We start from the raw sequence: 20204 nt of genomic DNA, 5'->3' as shown, positions 1-20204 counted from the left end.
ATCATTTCAGATACAATAGGTGGAAAATATCCGGGGAATCTTTATATAAGACTGGGAGATCGTTTCATCCTTTAATCTTTATCCGGGGAATATAAGAGATTTATATACAGTATATGATTGATTAATGAAATTGTTTAGGTACCTTGTAACTTCAGATTAAGAATCCATTCTTCATTATTATAATCTATGATCCCAGAGACTTATTCTATATATGTGAAATTATATATATATATATATATATATATATATTATATATAGATATATATATATATATATATTCTATATAGGTGAAATGAGAGTGATCTAAAGGAGGATGGTAGCACAAAGAAAACTCACCCACAGCAAACATTTAACGATGACAATAACAAGGGCTGCAGCAGTCAGGAAACTATCATTCCCTTCATAGCTGGAGGAAGAGTTTGATCCTATTTTAGACAGCAGACAGGATCTCCAGATCTTCAGTGTAATCGACGTCAAACTGTCTATGTCGAAATCCCACAGTGTAACAAAGATGTATCTGACCGATGAGGATACAAGATCCTACTTTCCAAATGTCGACAAAGCTGTTTTGATTGCCGTTCTTCTCCTTTCCACGTCCTATAGGCACCTCTGCCAACGGGCCTTTGCTATTTTCTGCTTGGCTCTTGGTCCAAAGCCCTCGCCCATGAAATTATTCTGTCCCTTTAAAAACAATACTTCCGGGATTTGCTGAAAAATAACTAGGGGGAGTGCCGTTCGAACAGCTGAAGGGCTGTCATTTAAGCGATTGGTCGCTTTCTCGTCTGCGAACCAATAACAGTTGCGTACTAATGCGTTATTTGAATATATTTGAATAATAGTAATAAATTGCGACGAAAATGATTTCCATTGGTTGCGTGGCAGGCAACGTCTTAGCAAGCCACGCCCTCGTACACGTGCAAGTTGTTCCTTTTACTCTTCTTTGGTGGGGAAACGTATAGATAACGACAGGACAAAAAAAAAGGGTTTATGTAACGCTGCACACTAATAATATTTAGATGAACTGGTAAATTAATATTTTGTAGACTAATTTAAGCAACCAAAATATATTAATCAAAAATAAACATCTTTACTCACATTTCTCAAATAAACTGCAATAACTCTAGTGTTCAAATTTGGCTACAAAGGGAAAGTTTGTCCTATGGAATGAGTCTGAAGAAAAATGTTAAAAACAAATAAACAAACACATTAATTTATAATCCGTGCCAAATCAGAAAAGTATACACTACCGGTCAAAAGTTTGGGATCAGAACGGTTTTTAATGTTTTTTTTACAGGAGTTTCTTATGCTCATCAAGGCCGTATTTATTAGATCAAAAATACAGGAAAAAAAATGTAATATTGTGAAATATTATTGTGATATAAAATAGTGTTTTTCTATTTTAATATACATTAAAATCTAATTTATTCCTGTGATAATAAAGCTGAATTTTCAGCATCATTACTTCAGTCTTCAGTGTCACATGATCCTTCACAAATCATTCTAATATGCTGATTTATTATCAGTGCTCCAAACTGTTGTGCTGCTTAATAATTTTTGGAACCTGTGATACTTTTTTTCAGGATTCTTTGATGAATAAAAAGTTAAAAAGAAGAGCATTTATTTAAAATAGAAACCTTTTCTAACAATATACACTACAGTTCAAAAGGTTGGGGTCAGTAATTTTTATTCTTTAAAATAAAAGGATGTGTTAAATTGTTAAGAAGTGATAGCAAAGATCTGTATTGTAAGAAAAGATTTGTATTTTGAATAAATGCTGTTCTTTTTAACTTTTTATTCATCAAAGAATCCTGAGAAAAGTATCGCAGTTTACAAAAAAATATTTGGCAGCACAACTGTTGCCAACATTTATAATTCTAATAATAAATCAGCATATTAGAATGATTTCTCAAGGATCATGTGACACTTTATACTGGAGTAATGGCTGATGGATATTCAGCTTTGCATCACAGAAATTAATTTTATTTTAAAGGATATTAAAAATAGAAACCATTTTTTTTATATTGTAATAACATTTTGCAAGATTACTGTTTTTTTTTTAATCAAATAAATGCAGCATTGATGAGCATAAAAGACTTGAAAAAAAAATTACATGTCTTACTGATCCCAAACTTTTGACCGGTATTGTACGTTTTCCTAAGAACCCTACAAAATCATATTTACAGTTCACATTTTTTTATAACTTAAATCCATCAGAGCTGGAGACTCTGATTGTGTCGCTCATGTGAAGCTTCATTTAAATCAGGAACAGTAGAGCGTTCAGGTTCACGGTTGCTTTGAAACAATTGTGAATGTAAATTCATATTTAGAATGTTTTTATGAAGCAGCACATGCTCACCACTAGATGGCGCGATTGTACCACAGAAGCATCAGTTATAAATCAAATCCTTCAGACCTGCACCACAGATTGATGTTAGCTGACGTTGGTTTGTTACAGTTAATATGCGACTAAAACAGTGGAAAATTATATGATGGTTCGTTTTTGGTGTTATTTCTCTCCTTCTTCAATAATTTTAAGAAGCTGCACATTGTTCTTGTCTCCAATACAGCCGCACCATTTCTTAATTTACACAATTAAATGTAATACAATTCAACCCTGCAGCTATTTGTTAAAAACATAGGGTCTTTGTTTGTTTTATAGGATTATACTGATACAGATGCTATAAATTATGCGAGTTTAAGAGCGATCTACACACCTGTGCGCGTACAAGACGTTATTCGACGCGTCATCTTTTAGAACCGCCTACAGTCTCCGTTAGTTGAAGATGATTGGCTCATGCACATGTCACTAACGCCATGGGAACGCCGAACAGTTCTCCTGGCGCGTTGCAAACACAGTCGGCACTTCACTCTTATTTTTATGATGAATGTAAACATCTTCGATTGTTCCTCGCTATCTCAAATATAATTTCGAAAGCGGAGAAAATAAAGTGACAAATGCCACAGGAGGTGATCAAGTCATAATTGTGCTGTGCTGGACTAAAATCTCAGCAATGTCGCTACTGTGCGTGCGAGGTAAGTTAAGTGTTTGGGACCTTTAAATGTTTTTCAGTTTTCTTGTTATTACACTGTCTTCTGTTTATTGTATACCTGTGTGTGTATGTGCTTCTGGTTTGTAATTGGTAAACTTGAAGTGCATCTGAAACCGGTTTTAAGCAACAGGTAACAGGTTATGAGGTTAAGTTATAATTCAAGAATAGGTGTAACTTTCGATAAACAGGTAGGCTAAGTGTAGCACGGTCTTATGTGTGTTATTGTGGATGGGAGGCGACTCGTCTTCCCCTTAACGGGTTTTCCCGCTGCTGAGATGTTGACGTTAAAGCATATGCTGTGATCACCTGTCTGATAACAAGCATATGCTTTTTCTTTGGATTATTGCATTTCGTCCACCCTATTGAACTGTGGTTGTCTTTTTTTCCTTAGGTGCTCTATTGATATCTGTACCGCAAAACTATGTCTTCCATCTGTGCACACCTGTTGTTTAATTTGTGGAGCCATCCATGTAGAATCAATACTGTTTTAGATTACTGAGCTTGAGTAGATTTAACTTTGGTCACTATATATATATTTGTGAGGCTTTAATCGACGTCTATTCGCTTGACTCCATTTATATGGTAATATAAATACTAAACGTTGTATGTTAAATCAGTATCCGTATTTATAATACAGTGTGCGAAAAATACTCAATTGAAATCTGCAACCATTTGCCATCTATGCTGAATTCGGAACAGGATACTAGGCCTATACTATTAATATTTTTAGCACATCTTTCTATGCCAGAAATATTAAGAGTACTGTGCTAGTACGAGATTTATAATTCAGCATATGAGACCACGGCCCGCCTGTGTTAGCCAATCAGAAAGCTTTGAGGCAAATCTCGTATAGTGGTGTGAGGTTGGGATTTGGGATATTGTTGCTCATAATCAGAGTTAGGAATTTTGAACAAATCTCTAACCCTAAGCATTGGCCCTAACCGCTCAGATCACCCTAGTAACTGCAAGTTTAAAGTTCGCATGAAATCACAATTTGGAAGAACTTATACTTCTGATTTATCGTGACTTTAACAGTATTAGCAACACCCTGGCAACCACCAAGAGCACCATATATTGGTGGTAGTTTTTGCATGTGCAACACCACGTGCAAACGCCACTTACAAGTCTTGTTATTTTATCAATTCTGTTGAGCTGTTGACTATTGAAATTATTTACAACCGCTAGGCTAAATATTCTGTTCTAAGAAATAATATGGAAACTGAATATTTGCACCGACAGTATGTGTGCATGTATGTATGCATGCAGGCTTTTTTAATGTTGTGAGAGTTTGCTCCCTTTATAAATCTAATACAATTGATTTTAGTTCGTCTGGACTAGAGTAAATTGCTGTTCTGTGAGGTCTTTTGTGTCACAGAGATCTGTCATGCTGTCAGCAGTGATGGGAGAGGAAGCATGTACAGAAAATCAAAAGAGACTGACATCTCGATGATGAATAGAGAGATATTCTGGGATAACAGAACAAAATAAATATGATTTGGTCTCATTGTGAATGTAACTCTTACCCTACTTGCATACAGACCTTACACTTACACTGTCTTTTCTATCAGCAATTTTGCTCCAGACCATGTTTTACAGTTGAGGCATAGGGTATGAAGAAAGTGTATGCAAAGAGCTGCATGGTAATGTTTTAGCAGATTTGATTTGCAGTGTTTTGTGTGTTGCTGCGGATTGTTGAGAAGTTTGTTCTACACATGTAGAGAGGAAGCACGAGGGGAAAGTGAAAAGCTGACGGATGTATATAGCACGATGCTGGTGTTGGGGGGGAGGGACAGAGCTTCAGTGTTTTAGTTTTTTAGATCTGTGCATTGTCTTTTACTTTAAGTCTCTTCCACTTTCCTGAAAAGATTGTGATTGTGTGAAGTTTATATTTTGGCTTGTCGTCTTCACCTGGGTAGTTCTGCCATGTTGCTTTAAATCTTGTTCTTTAAGACTGTCCCTTGAACAAAGATTGCCTGTTTTGGAGTCTAGTGTCAGCTGAACATCTGCCATTAAAATGCAATATGAATGTAGAGGGTTAAAACTTTAATGGCTATGGGCCAGGAAATTATTTGTTGGATGTCTGGACTGAACCCTGTGCTTTGTTTTTGCATTTGCTTGATATATGTGGTTAAATCTTATATTAAGCAGTATTTTGCCTGTATCTGTATTTTGTCCCTTTCATTATAAAAAAAAAAAATCTCTTTCACGCTATTTGTGGTTTTCACTTCATCTTTTTTTCTTTTCTTTTCAGTGAAAAAGGCCAAGCTCCAAGGACCTCCAGGTAATGGACTGTTTGCGTCATGTGTGAAACAGTTGTGGCTCTACAATTACCCTAGAATCAAATAGGAAAAAATAACACATTCAGTGCAGTCAGTTGTCATTCACATGAGTGTTTGGTGCTTTAATCAGACTCATGCTGCGGCCCAGTTTGGCTTGGACTGGAGAGACACAGTGAACTGGTTTTCTTGTTAGCCAGCAGGCAAGCACTAGACTGTCAGGGGATTTTCACTCTTCTATAACACACATAGCACTCTCTTCCCAGGAGAGATACAAACACTCACACATGTAAGTGTATGTCTTTTAATGACTGAACTTTAGAATATGAATAAGCTTTATAGAAGAGCAATGAAATGAGATTTACATTAATAAAACATCATAAAAATTAGGGATGATTATTTTTTACTTATCAGTACCAGCTGACATTAGATATTTAATATCAAACATTTGTGCATATTCTATTTCCTTTTTAATGAATTTAGATTCTCTTGATATCTTTATCAATTCTCAAAATGAATATATATTTTTTTATAATATACATTATAATTTTGCAGCATTTAAAATGATTGATTTGAGATTTTAGTGTTTTTTCTTAATCTATTCAAACATAGTATAGAATTTGATATTATTATATTTTATAGAATTGTGTGTGTGTGTGTAAATATGTAAATATATATATATATATATATATATATATATATATATATATATATATATATATATATATATATATATATATATATATATATATATATATAATATTTATCCATTATTTGCCATGCAATTTATAATCTTATCATATCAGCCAGAATGTTAATATTGGTATAGATCCATAAAAACTGGACTCAAGATTTTAGTCTTTTCTGAATCAGTTTTGAGATTATTAATTATAATCTGATGCATGTTGCATACAAAAATGGCAAGAGCTGGCTTCAATCTCCAGCTTCAGTCTGACTGTGATGCAGTTTCAGAGAGGCAAGGTGCAGAGGTTTATTTCAGTCTGCCAGGGAAAGGTTGTTTATGAGGTACCAAGCTTCTAGAATATGTGATATAGTTGCTGTTTTGTGTGTCTTATAACATAAAATAAATAAATATTTGACACTTATGTTGAAATGCTTGGCGTTTTTTCATCTGTAAGTCACTTTAGATAAAAAACTTCTGATAAAAATGTTTTAGAGCAAGTGTTTAAGGTGGTGATATTGAAGTTGAAAGGCTAGTAGAATAGGTATTGATTGTGGAGGACAAATTTTATGGTAAATAAATCTATATGGGTACATGAGTATGAACTGATGAATCTATTTGAGAAGCTAATGAGCTAGTGTTTTTGTCTCTGTCTGGCATTCTGTGTTCTTATTGACCGTGTCTGAGTCTTCTCATTCTCCCTGTGTCACCAACACAATGAATATCTGCTTCTACTTCATCATGCATCATCCATTCATCCATCTATCGGCTAAGTTCCTTAAAGCTGAACTCTGTGTCCGAATATGTCTACTTCCATACTATATACAGTAGTATGTGAAAAACAGTATGCCAAAATTGTAGTATGTCCAATTTAGTGTTTCATCAAAAAACATTAGGCGAAAAGTATCTGGATGACCTATTATTTCTAGAGTGCACATTTGACAGACACTTTACTATCCAATGAAGCCACGGGATAGGATTGTGAATAGCAGTGATGTGATGCAACTGATGTGGTAGGTCATGTGATGGTGACAACTAGGGTTGTGCAGATAGACGATAGTAATCATGTATCTGATAGTCAGAGATTTCGACAATAGCAGATGTCTTTGTCGATAGTCAAGACGATATTAGGTTCATTCTCCTATAAATGTATTCAATATTATTCTAATTAGGTGGTCTATTATAATTAGGCTGTTATTAGCAAATTGCCCTGATATTTCACACATTAAGATTAGAGCCTGTAGCCAGTGAAGGAGTCTACAACCACAAACAAACACAGACGAACATCGTCTGCTGATATAAGGTATTGTACGTTAATCTGAACGGCCTATATTTCAACCGAGCCCTCACTAACTGAGTTTAATGTCACAGTTATGTGTAGAACACATCTCATCCTTGTTTGTGTGGCTCATCATGGGGCGTGTGGTCTGGAGCTCTGTATGACAGCTGTATCCGTTTAATTTAAAGAGCAGGTCATATGGGGTAAAAAAAAAAATTTTTTTGTGCTATATCCTTCAATGTAAAACAGTCTGCAACGTTGTTAATCACAAAAAAGTGCATGAAAAATAAAGATAATGTCTCTCAAAAGAAGTCGACTCTGAACCGACTTAGAATTTTGAATCTTCTTTCGAATCTTCTGCCTGTTACCTATATACTTCACAAGGTAACACATTTACATAATCCCTGCCTGCCCGCGAAAAACGAACACTCTGACCTGCCCACAAACACTTCCGCTAGTTAGTGTGTTTACATAATTTCAAGAAGACCGCTATGTTTTCACCTCAAATAAGTAAGTAATAATAATGAATGCAATAAAACAGCTGTCACATCAGGTAAAGTATGCAGAGTTTAAACTTACTACTGAGAAGAAACGTCCTGATCAAGTCGTGCTTGCGATGGAGTTTCGGTTGAGCGACTGCATCAGTATAATCCTCGGACTCGGGCTCGTATTGAATAAGGTAATATTGATGCCATTTTTGTAAACTTATAGCATCTTTTGTTTACAAATAAACTTCCGGAGCAAAAATTCAATTATGGTAATGGCCCTTTCGTTTCCGACATGCATTGTATACGGAAAGACCAATCACAACAGACGTGGCCAGCTACCAATCAGAGCAGAGTAGGCTTATGGAAGGGAGGGCTTTACAGTTCTAACACTCCGGACTGCTTCGAACGAATAGTTTTGAAATCATTGAAAAAATTATCTAATATTCAATGTATATTCTGAGAAAAATACAATGTTTTCAGACCTGAGATGCATTTAAACCTGTTGGACTCCAACACCAATATTAGGACAATTTAAAATACCATGACCTGCCTTTTAACTTTACTCCAAAATATATGAACTATATATATACTTTTATATTTAACGTGTTCGTTTATGTCCAGTATTTAGTGTTATTTAAAACTGTTGGTCTTTTAAAATACATTTACTTTTTTTTCACAGTTTTCACAGTTGACTGATAACATCTGTGTGCCGATGCAGCAAACTTGTCACAGGATGCGCGGTCCTAATAGCCATGTATGACTGTTTTATCCGAATATATATGAACTAGCTGTTTTAAATATTTGTATATTTAACATGTTAGTTTATCAGTATGTTTGAAAGTATATTATTTTGATAATTGGTGCTTTCATGGGCTCTCTCTCTCACGTGCCCACGCGGTTTAAAACACCACATAGTTATGAAATAGCCTATGACAAGTACGGAGAGTCTCTCTCTTGCCCCCCCAGTATTGTGTATCAGTGATCTCATGGGCTGGCGATATGACGATTTGAAAAATGACCATATAGCCCAACACTAGTGACAACATGGCAGATGTAGTATGTCCGAATTTATTCCATGTTACGCAAATATTCATACTACATAGAACATACTTTCTAAACAGTCACTAAGTTAGCTTCAAACCAAATGTAGTACAACAAGACAGCATGCTATTTTGGACACAGCTGAAGTGCGTAATTTCTCCACAACTAGCAGCATCAAAAAGAATTGCAATCTGTTTGTTTGAGTGGCCCGACTGGGCTTAACAAAATCAATTCAACCAGTGGCATGAGTTTGGGGCAGAACTACCTGTCCAGCACTGGCAGATGGGGAGTATTACAACTATTTCTGTGATTCTCTTTGGTGCTGCTAGTAGTGCAGAAATTATTCATCTGAATGTGTACACACACACCACACACATGCATATATGTATATATACACACACACACACACACACACACACACACACACACTTTATGTATGCATACATGGTGTGTGTTTAATTACCAGATGAGACCATCATAACTGCAAAATTTGTGATCTCTTGATTGACCTCATGTACAGTGACTATTCCATAAATGAGACTAAGATCATTGAGAGAGAGAGAGTGTGTTTGACCAGCAGCAGCAGAGCATCAGTCTGTGTCAGACTCCCAAATGAACAGAGGTCTGTCTGAGTGACAGAGAAGCCCATAGAAATCTAATCTATTGCTCATAACAGAAAAAGCCTTTCCAGCCTCTTCTCAGAGTGTCCCACCCACAGCACAGAATTCAATACTGTGCTAGAATCAAATGCAGTTCGACTCCTAATAAGATTCTATTATCTTTGCCACAGAGGTATTCTTATTGAAACATTGAAAGTTTAACAGGTGCTGAAGCTTAATTGCATCAAATGAGGAAGCCTATTATTTGAGACAGGGTGTCTAAAACTCCTGTTTCTGGGCTTCTAACCTTTTCTAAACATGCATTGGTTTCCGTCTGAAGATACTTCATTTTCCTTTTATATTGATTACTTGCATGATGTTTATCTTGATGTATTGTGCACACTACCATTCAGATTATTATTATTATTTTTAAAGAAGTCTCTTATACTTACCAAGGGTGCATTTATTTGACCAAATATTACAGTAAACAAATACAGTGAAATATCAGTGTCACATGACCCTTTAGAAATCATTTTAATATGCTGATTTGGGACATTTATTATTATTGTTGAAAATGGTTGTGCTGCTAAGCTTCTTATTTTTTGTGGAAACCATGCAACTTTTTTCAGGATTATTTGTTAAATAGAAGTGAGAAAAAAGCATTTATTTAAAATTGAAAACTTTTGTTACATTATAAATAACTTTACTGACTCTTACTGTCAGTTTAATGTATCCTTGCTGAATAAAAGTATTTATTTAAAAAAAAAAAAGTCTTACAGACTCCAAACTGTTCATTATATAGCAGTATGTAATGTATGTATATACATATATATATATATATATATAATGTATGTATATGTGTCTGTGTTTTTATTTTTAACATCACATGTGGGGAGTATTTCTCCAAATAGCTCTTAAATGTCGTGTACAGGTCCAGGCATGTGCGAATATGACTTATTTATTTTCGTAAGTCATCAGTGTTCCAAAAATGAAATATTCATCAGGTTAGGCATCCCTGGGAGGCCCTTTGCACTCTGGGAAAGTGAGAGAGAGAGTGTAGGAACTGGGTACAGATGTAATGATGTACCCTCAAAATTAATTAGAGATTCAGAATGATATGAATATTTGATATTTCTCGCTTCACCCTAGGCCCCAGATAAAGACCATTAATCACAAAAATCACACCTTGTTTCTGCATTTCCGTTTAATGCTTTTAACTTCAAGCATGTTTCAGCTCTTCTGCAGCTTAACTGTAGGATTGCATTTAACATGGTCCACATATTGAAAAGCAAAAGTTAAAGTTTTAGCTTTTCTTTTGCCTCCAGTTTTTGAAAAAAAAAAAATAGAGATTAGTGCATATTTCCTCACTGTACTTGAAACCTCATTCTTTAATTTTGTGAAATGTAGATTTCAAACTGAAACCAACTACTGCTTTGGACAGCAAAATAGCTTTTTGCTATTTTTTGTTTTTCAATACCTAGATGAAGTGATTCTATAAGCCCACACATAAGCTAACTCGTTTTATTTAGAAATATATTAAAATAATGTAATAGAAAGCATGAAAATTATTTGTTTCACAAACAATACACATGCTTGTTACTTTCATTTGACTTCTTATGGAGTCATTGTAGTGTTTTGTTCTTGAGGACACAGTCTGAGTGATGGTCACCAATATAAATGCAGAAACATTTATGATGAATTCAGGTAAAGTGGGCCATCAGGTAAGAGGGTGATTTAAGCTTGATTTTAGTGTGCTCCGTGGATTTACACTTTCATTACAATGGACTTAATTAAAGGGACACTAATTCTTTAGATTATAAATTAGTTTTTGCTGATGTTATATAGGCCCCTGATAGTGGCTACATCTCTAAAGGAGGACTCTTGAAAGTTAGTAAGCCCTTTAACATTCAGATTTTCATTTCTAACTTTAAAGTTCCTCACTAAATGTAAACAAATATTATTGTGACCTTCCTTGTGTTATTTGTTACTGCAGTTAACAATGATTAAAAAGCAAAAAAATGCATTATAAAAATAGTTTTGTAAGGTTTAATATTACTGGCCCACTTTGACTAAGTGTGCTATATATATTTTTAACGTTTTAAGTGTTCCTTATTATGTTTGTTTGATAATGTGTTAATAAACATATTCTTAAAATAATTTTTAATTAAGAGGATCAATAGAATCTTTTTTTGATAACAAAGATGGCCCACTTTACCTGAAAAAATACATGTCTGGAGTGCATCATCTTAATATGTTTATTGGTATATACCTAGAAAATAACACATTATATGAACTAAATTCAAATTACAATATTATAGATGGACATTAAAGTTATCAAAAGTGAGAAAAAAAAAATCAGAGTTTTAAATTACAAGTTTAACAGGATGTGGCCCACAAATTCACCCTACTTTATTTTCCATGTGGGTATGCTGAGAATCAAATAAATATCTAGAGATAATATAGCTGCTATAGACGTTAGGGCCAAACACACACACACACACACACACACACACACACACACAAAAGCTTATTTCATTGGCATAAAGAAATTGAGTTCATTAAAAGAAACTGAATTGAAAGTGAGAGAGTTCGGATAGTTTCTTAGCCAGAGAAAAAAGAATGACCATGGAAGATTTCAAGACAGAAACATTTTTTTTAGACAGACCAGTTATGCTTGTAAGTTGTTGTTAGGCTTGTTAGAATCTGGAGGTCTTCAACAATGCTAATCCCTGGGGACCCCCTGTCCTGCAAAGTTTATTTCTAACCTGCTTTAGCACACCTGCCTGTGTATCTTTTTTACCCTGGGTTAGCCATCAGTCTTTGTATACTTTATTGATCTCAGTTCATCTCTGGGCAAAATAAAAATTGTGGAATGTTGCTTAAGCCAATGTTAAAAGTGGCCTTTATCTGAGGTTTAAAAAGATGTTAACCCAGTGCTAAGTGTATTGAGAAAAGACATAAAGGATAGCTGTTTAAGACAACTAGCTAAGTTAGTTAAGATGTCGGTAACTAACTGTTAAACAATGACAGGCACACACACACACACACACACACACACATATGGAACCAGCCCAGCTCTTACAAAGAATCAATTGCCCTTCACCGACTTTTTCTATCTTCTCCGGCTCTATCCTTCCATCTCTCTCTTATTCAGCCCCAATTCTGCTCTTCATTACGGTGGTCATATCAAGAGCGGGCTGTAGAAGCTGTGTCCCTCTCTGCCGGCTCTGGGATAAGGATGAATCCATGGGGACAGAGATTACACTCAGGGGTCTTACAGCCTGTCTGCAGAGAGAAATTGGAAGAATTCTCATTAAACTAGAGAAAAGCTGTCTAGTTCTCACCTAGACAAACACATGACACTTGTCCAGGATTAAATTAGTACTAATGTGTGCATACACACTCAGAGGACTGTTTTATTGCTCAACTGTTGCTCTTTTAGATCCCGGCAGAGTTTGCAGTTGTGGTTTGTTTTAAGTGTCAGTTGTCTCAGACGTTCTGCTGAATTTCCTTAGATTGAAAATATAAAATCAAAAGGGAGCGTTGTTTATATGCAGTTAGAGTGCAATGAAATGAGTGTGGATTACATAGCCCAGATAGTTTGGTCTTGAAAGAGCAGTTTAAAAATATTTGAGTTCATATTGTAATATTTTACTCATTTTGACATAGAGCACAATTTAAGATATCTTATGAACCTCTAATAAAGTGATTCATGTATTTTAACAAATTACTATAGTATTTACAGAATAGAATTTGGGAGAATATTACTGATTACAAATTTATTCTATTTTTTTTTAATTCAAATTATAAAAAAATGGATTATTTCAAATCATTGCAGTATATATAATGAAAATAAGTATTCGTTTTATTGATACATATTGATATTTGACATTGATACATAGATTGATATATATATACAACATACCAAAGAAGCATCAAAAATATAGTCCATATGACTTGAGGATGAGTAAATGGTGACAGAAATGTAATTTTATGGTGATCTATTAAGATTTTTCTTCTTCATGTAATCTCACTGCTGACTATAAGAGAAACAATTGAGATTGACTGAGATCTCATCTGTTTTTTTGGGCATCTCCTGTCTTACTCTTTCTCTGTATTTCTCAAGACTGACAGTTGAGGTAAATTGAACCTGGGTAAGTGAAAGGTAGAGATAAAGGTTTAGGGAAGGAGAATTGGAGAGCAAAAGATCATGACTATTTGTTAGTCGTGCCAGATAATCTTGGATGAAAAGATTGAGAGACCCTCTTCAGTGAAGGACACATTTTCTCTGGGGCTTTCTACAGGATTCATTAGACACCGGACTATTGAAATAAATCAAGAGTGAAGGACAGAAAGCCTTTCAAGAGGTGGTCAGTGGATACCTCTTATATTCAGGTGATTTTTATTGATGTATTGAGCATATTTTTTAGCTGTTTTAAGAAAATTCTCCTTAGAAGACTGCACAAAAAATACAGGCTTCATTTCTGTGAGGGCTTCTCAGGCCAAAAGCCTTGATTGGATGAATAATGTCACTGTAAATAGAAATGTCATTGAGCAATTGTCTGCTGATTAATTTCCGCAGATGGGAAGTTCAGCCCATGCTGATATTTATGAGCTAAATTTAGAGTAATCACAGGGTAATGAACACATTGTTTTATAGAAAAAATATTCTCTAGAAACAAAATAATAATTTCTCTATCTGAAATGAATATTGTTTAGAATAATCCTTTTTTTTTGTCCAATTTGATAATACTGCCTCTCTCCCTCTAATTCTTTCTTTCTTCTTATTTTTGCTATTTTCTTTAAAAAATCACCCCTGTGAAATGAGTCTTGAAGTCTTTGTTAGTTTGGTAATATGTTTTGTTTTGTCTTCTTAAAAAAATGCAATTCAGTATACCAAGTATAGTCAAGATTGATTTTATTTTGCTCAGTCTTAACAAACCAAGCTGGATTCAAATGCTTATTGTAGACTGGAACACATGTATTAGTTGGAAAGATGTTTATTTTTTTATGTTAGTGACAACTTTGCAATTGACCAATTTATATTTGATTAAGAAGCCGTTTATATAATTGACTCCATGATTGGCTTAAAATGCATTTCCTGTCTATTTGATAATCAAGTATAAGACTTGGCATCATTGTTTAGATATAATTGATGTGCTCCTGTAATAGCAGGTTGTTTCTGCTCTGCTCTGCCTTTGTTATGCAGTACTGTGCTGTGTAAATTCTGTACAGCAAATGACTTTGACTCTGCTTCTTTACCAAGGATACCAGACCAGACACCTTTAGTCTATTTTTCTTCATATTCTGAATTTTCTTTTGTAGCTTAGTTAAAAACATGGCTTTTGGGGCTGAGGATGAAGTTTTGAGTTCTGAAAGTTACAATATATTAACTTCTTACATTTCAGAAGATGAAGTGGCATTTGCCTATATTGTTCAAATCAGACAGTTTTTTTTAATCCTGAAAATTGATCTCAAATCATTTAATAATGAGATTGTACAGGGAACTGATTTTATAAAACCAGTTTTGGAGAGATTATAGAAGCACTCACAATTGTTTTCACATTCCCCTGTACTTGTGGCTCTCGTTGTGCTCTTGTGGCACTTTATTGTCTAGGTTTAATTATTCCTGGTTGTTTTGACCTCTGACAGCCTATTTCAACCTGTCTGTGTCGCTGCACATAATAACTATTCCATTTACATAAAACCATGAATATTTAACACACACACTAAGAGGAGGATGACACATCTCAATTTTCTATTACAATACTTGCCAGTTTGCTATGACATCACATGAGTTGGTTTATTTAATATCTAAAAAGATGGATTCCTCAACTAAGTTCTGTATTCCTGTGCTTGAAGAATTCATGTAGCCAAAAAAGAGCATTTAGTGACCTATACAATCCTGAAAGAAGAAAGAAACTCATAGGTTTAGAATAACAGGAGGATGAGTAAATGATGATAGAATTTTCATTTTTGGGTGAACTATATGGAACGGATAGGTGTTAATGTTCTAACCTGTTTTTTTTGTTGTTGTTGTTGTTGTTTTGCAGGCAAGTTTAATGTGTATGTCACGCTGAAGGTCCAGAATGTTAAAAGCACAACCATCACAGTGCGAGGAGACCGGCCCTGCTGGGAACAGGATTTCATGTTGTGAGTATTGCTGCTTTTGTGTTTCCGTGCTTTTGGAAATGTCTGTAGCACTGTAACACTCAAATATGTGCTTAATGAAAGAGCCCCAATTCATTGAAGGACTTTAAAACCCACTCAGATCTACTTTGCTGTGGAAAATGTAAGATTTTTTATGAGCACATCAAACTGGATGAGCAGATATGTTCTTTGAACAAGAAAACACACACACACACACACACACACACACATATATATGTATATATATATATATATATATATATATATAACACACACACACATAAACAGAAATATTTATTTTAGGATAAAGTTTGATATTTTTTATTATTTTATAAAAGATAGACTTGTTACGTTCCTTATATCTTCATATAGCAATTTATTTGGTTCTTGCTTTAAATTATGCACACACACTACAGTTTGTCTTACCTTCCCTTACCTTTGACCCTCTTGTGTTGTAATGACAATTGTTAAATAGCTTTTTGATGGGCTCTCAGGAGGTTTTGCATGTCCTAGAAGTTGTCCCTGATTTTCAGATTGTTCCAGAGATTATTTTGTCAATTCTTCAGGAAGAATTCTGAGAATCAGCTGCAGTTACGGGGATTACCAGAGAGAGGGGGATCTGGACTGGGAGTTCACAAAACACATTTAAAGTTTTACTTCTTCTATTAAAAAAAGCACATTTGTTCAGTCTTCACCAGAGATGGAAGAGTTACTTAATGTTTTTCCAATATTATCAGTAATCTGATCTAAACAGTGTTGAAAGTAACACAATTTGTAGACATTATTAGAGATTACATTTCACATTTAATTTGAGTGATAATGGTGAGAGAAGGGTTCATTTCAGTCTGTTTCTCGTACAAAGCTCTTGAAGCCTGAATCTCATGTATATTGTTGCATACTTTTTTTGAAGATTAAAAACCTCAATTGCATTGAAAATAGTGAACATAGAAAATAGGGAAAATATAAGTCACTTGTGTTTTGGGACAATTTGGAGAAATATGTGAGATTGTCAGTAGTTTGATTATATTATTTTAACTATTGTTAAATGATGAGGTTTCATGTGTATTCTGACCCAAATATAGGGTCAGTAAGACATTTTTAATACTTTTATTCATAACAGATGCAGTAAATTGATCAAAAGTGACAGTAAAGACAATTATAATGTCAAACACGATAATATTTTGTTTTTCAAAAGATATTTCAAATAAATGCTCTTCTTTTGAACATTCTATATATTAAAGAATCTTGTAAAAATGTATCACCGATTTCACAACAATATTAAGCAGCACAACTGTTTTCAATATTGATAATAAGAAATGTTTATTGAGCAGTAAATCAGCATATTAGAATGATTTCTGAAGGATCACGTGACACTGATGACTGCAGTATTGGCTGCTGAAAATACCATATCAGGAATAAATTGTTTTAAAACATATTAAAATATAAAAAAGTTATTTGAAATGAATGATATTTTAGAATATCATTTTAAAAAACATGAAAAGAATCTTTCCAAACTCAAATTTGTCAATTCCCCTCTTAGATGCAGAATAACCACAACATGTTCTACTGACCTTTGACACCCCGAAACGTTCCAAATAATATCAGCCATTCTGTCTGGCTGTTTTGGTCGGAAAGCCTAAAATCAGTAGCAATGTGCCTTTTACCTCTTTGAGAAAGTGTTGTATAATTATAGGGATAGTGTGTGTTAGGATTCTAGGCCAGTGGCTCAGCTTTGTGTGTGTGTTCTATTCAGACAGAGATCCTCTGGGGCTGGATTATTGTCCTGCTGCTTAGCACTCACGAATGATTGGCAGGTTAAAATCCACACATACACAACACACTTTCACTAAGGGGTTGAAGTGGCATTGTGTGTAAACTAAAGTGTAGAAGGATGAAGTGAATGTATTATAGAAAGAAAGGTATTGATAGCGAGAAGGTTTCAGATGAGTAAATGTGAAAGGCCTGTTAGTGTGACACATTATGCAGGAAGCTGTCACACTATCATATTTAGAGCGGACGCAATATTCCCAGCTGTCATTTCTGTGTTTGTGGCTAGACTGTGCTGTTCAGCCATGAGTAGATGGCCAGTTTAAATATGCTTCCCAAATATGACAGGCAAAATTAATTTATCATCTGTCCAGGGAGAGGGGCGTCTCTAATAATAGATTAGGTTACAAGTGTTTATATAGGTTTAATACTCGCACACACATACATAGTCAAATACATATACACATAAATTTTATAATATTAAATTACTGATTCACTGATATGGTTTGGTAATGTAGAAGAACTGTTTTTTATGTGGCACATGGAACAAAAATATATAATGATAATATAAATAAATAAAATTAAAATATTTACTAGTGACATGTATGTTTAAGTCAAAAGATGATTGAACAGCAAAATGAAAAATTTTGGATTAAAATACAAATTCTTATCATCAAACATGAACATTATGTGAATAAAAAGTGTGAAAAGTGTGTCACTGTCAGGGCAAATCCTGGTTTTGTGGAGTGGGACAATACCATCTGATTACGTAATGTGAAGATTAGGATTACTAACAGCTGGATTGTATTGTAGATAATTATGGACAACAGTATAATGAATACATTTTTAATTACACCTGTCATTTATGTCAATTTTAAAAAGACCTATTAAACACAGATTTTTGAATTAATAAGCATTAATGCACACCCTGTAATATAAAAGGGAGAGCTGTGTAGTGGTATCATGTTTGGATCCAGTACAAAACTATATATGAGTAAGTGAGAAAGTTTGTGTGTTAGTAGAGTAAGTGTACATTGTCAGGTGTGTATGTGAGAGAGAGATTGTTATGGGGATAAAGAGGATGAGTGTTCAGGTTTTGTCGGATCTTTGAGAGGTTAAACTGCGCCACTTGCTGACCTTACATGGCAGAGATCAGTCTAGTAAAGAGACGAGACAAATTGATAGCGATAGACATAAAATGAGAGAGAGATAGACAATGAAACCATTTGCCGAACAGAATTGTGGAGATGCTCTCTCAGATTGCTAACATTTATTCTTCCACAAAGGAATAATAGTCAGTGTTTTAAAGTGATTTTGTGTGGAGGTGTATACTACTGTTCAAAAGTTTGGACTCTTAATGTTTTTGAAAAAAGTGTCTTATGCTCACCATTGCCACAAACACAGTAAAAACAGAACTATTATGAAAGATTATTACAAATAACAAAAAACTATTTTTTTCCTGTGATCGCAAAGCTGAATATTCAGCAGCCTTTACTTTGGTCTTCAGTGTCACATGATCCTTCAGATATCATTCTAATATGCTGATTTGAAACCCAAGAAACATTTCTTATTATCAATATTGAAAATAAGATTTGGACAAATGTACTTTCTACCTCCACATTTCTGGTTTCAGACTCAGCTGTATTTTAGAAGTTTCATTCATATAAACTCCTACCCCTAAATGAATCGCGATTTGTTAAGCCTCTCAACCGTTTTGAATCGTCACATATTGGAATCGATTTTCAACTGGCTCGCGGTTAATTGTTACATCCCTAATGTCTATTTTAAAATAGACTATAACATTAACATTAAAATAACATTTTAGACATTTGTAAATAGACTCATTTATAACATTAAATAAAACATTTTGTCAGAAATTCAAGTAAATTAGCCTACATATTATTTTGTTTGGTTGTCTAATGTTTTGTTTTCAGAATCGTGGGAGAACCGTGATCTCTATTCTAAAATTAAATTACCCAGAGCCATAGCTTAAATAATACATAATATATCTGGCATCTAACTATTACTATTAGTACTGTTTATTAAAATGTACAGGCTAGGATGTAAAATGTACAATCTGGCCCCCCTTTCTTTCTTTTGGTCCTTTCTTTTGATCCATGTGTTAACCCTAAAGCAAGGTCCAAAATATACTGTCTTTGAGTAAGCTGAATTATTATGAAAATTTGGTCATAATTTACTCACCCTCATTTAGATTCTAAGCCTTATTACTTTCTTTTTTTATAATATATATATTTAATTTTTTAAAACTTTTTAAATCCAGTAAAGTGAATGATGGACTGATTGGTGGATAAAAGCACTATGCAGCTGTCTTTTAGTGGGTCATGAGTCATACAGTTTTTAAAATGGCACACCAAAGAGTAAAAAAAGAAAAAGTTTAACTTTTATTTCTGACATAAACAACATGAACAAATAAAATTATATGCAAATTTATACAGATATGAAATCATGTATTTATGTACATAGGGATAATCTACTGAAGCAAACATTAGCCGGCTTAAGCTTGATGTTATAAAAGACACAATTAACTATACTGTTAGCCACCAATATACAAGTATACTCAACCATATAATTCCATTCCAAAAATGTACCATTAATAATTTAAAATTACATTTTTATGATTTGTACAAAATATTTATTCACCCAGCATTGGTAAAGCTATTTTTAGACTCTCCTCTAAAGGACACTGATGAAGTGTCTTAAACTCAGAGAGAGTTGTGGGTGAATTTGGAGATTTCAGAATTGGTGCATTTCTTCATCATGTTTGATGATAGTCTGATCTCTATTTCTGTATCGCTATCTGTGGCCCAAGTGAGATTAATCGTCTGGACCTGGGTCTGGTTGTGGAGGTGTG

At 34.1% G+C, this 20204-nt stretch overlaps 1 protein-coding gene across 2 annotated transcripts; it reads left to right on the top strand.

Moving 5' to 3' along the window:
• The first annotated feature begins 2794 nt into the window (after window positions 1-2794).
• Window positions 2795-20202, top strand: LOC122141992 (protein unc-13 homolog B-like). Of its 2 annotated transcripts, none has more exons than XR_006158265.1 (4): window positions 2795-3033; window positions 5302-5331; window positions 15469-15568; window positions 20163-20202. XR_006158265.1 is itself a non-coding variant. In XM_042751139.1 (4 exons), the coding sequence occupies exons 1-4, from the start codon at window positions 3012-3014 to the stop codon at window positions 16232-16234; spliced, it is 288 nt and encodes a 95-aa protein (XP_042607073.1). In that variant the 5' UTR covers window positions 2795-3011; the 3' UTR covers window positions 16235-16668. The 2 variants fall into 2 exon arrangements, 1 of the variants encoding a protein (XP_042607073.1); XM_042751139.1 differs by lacking the exon at window positions 20163-20202 and adding an exon at window positions 16099-16668.
• The last annotated feature ends 2 nt before the right edge of the window (window positions 20203-20204 follow it).

This window comes from Cyprinus carpio, chromosome A5 (assembly GCF_018340385.1).
Source record: "Cyprinus carpio isolate SPL01 chromosome A5, ASM1834038v1, whole genome shotgun sequence".
In the NCBI taxonomy this organism is placed as follows: Eukaryota; Metazoa; Chordata; class Actinopteri; order Cypriniformes; family Cyprinidae; genus Cyprinus; species Cyprinus carpio.
This window is presented reverse-complemented; position numbering and strand designations above follow the sequence as displayed.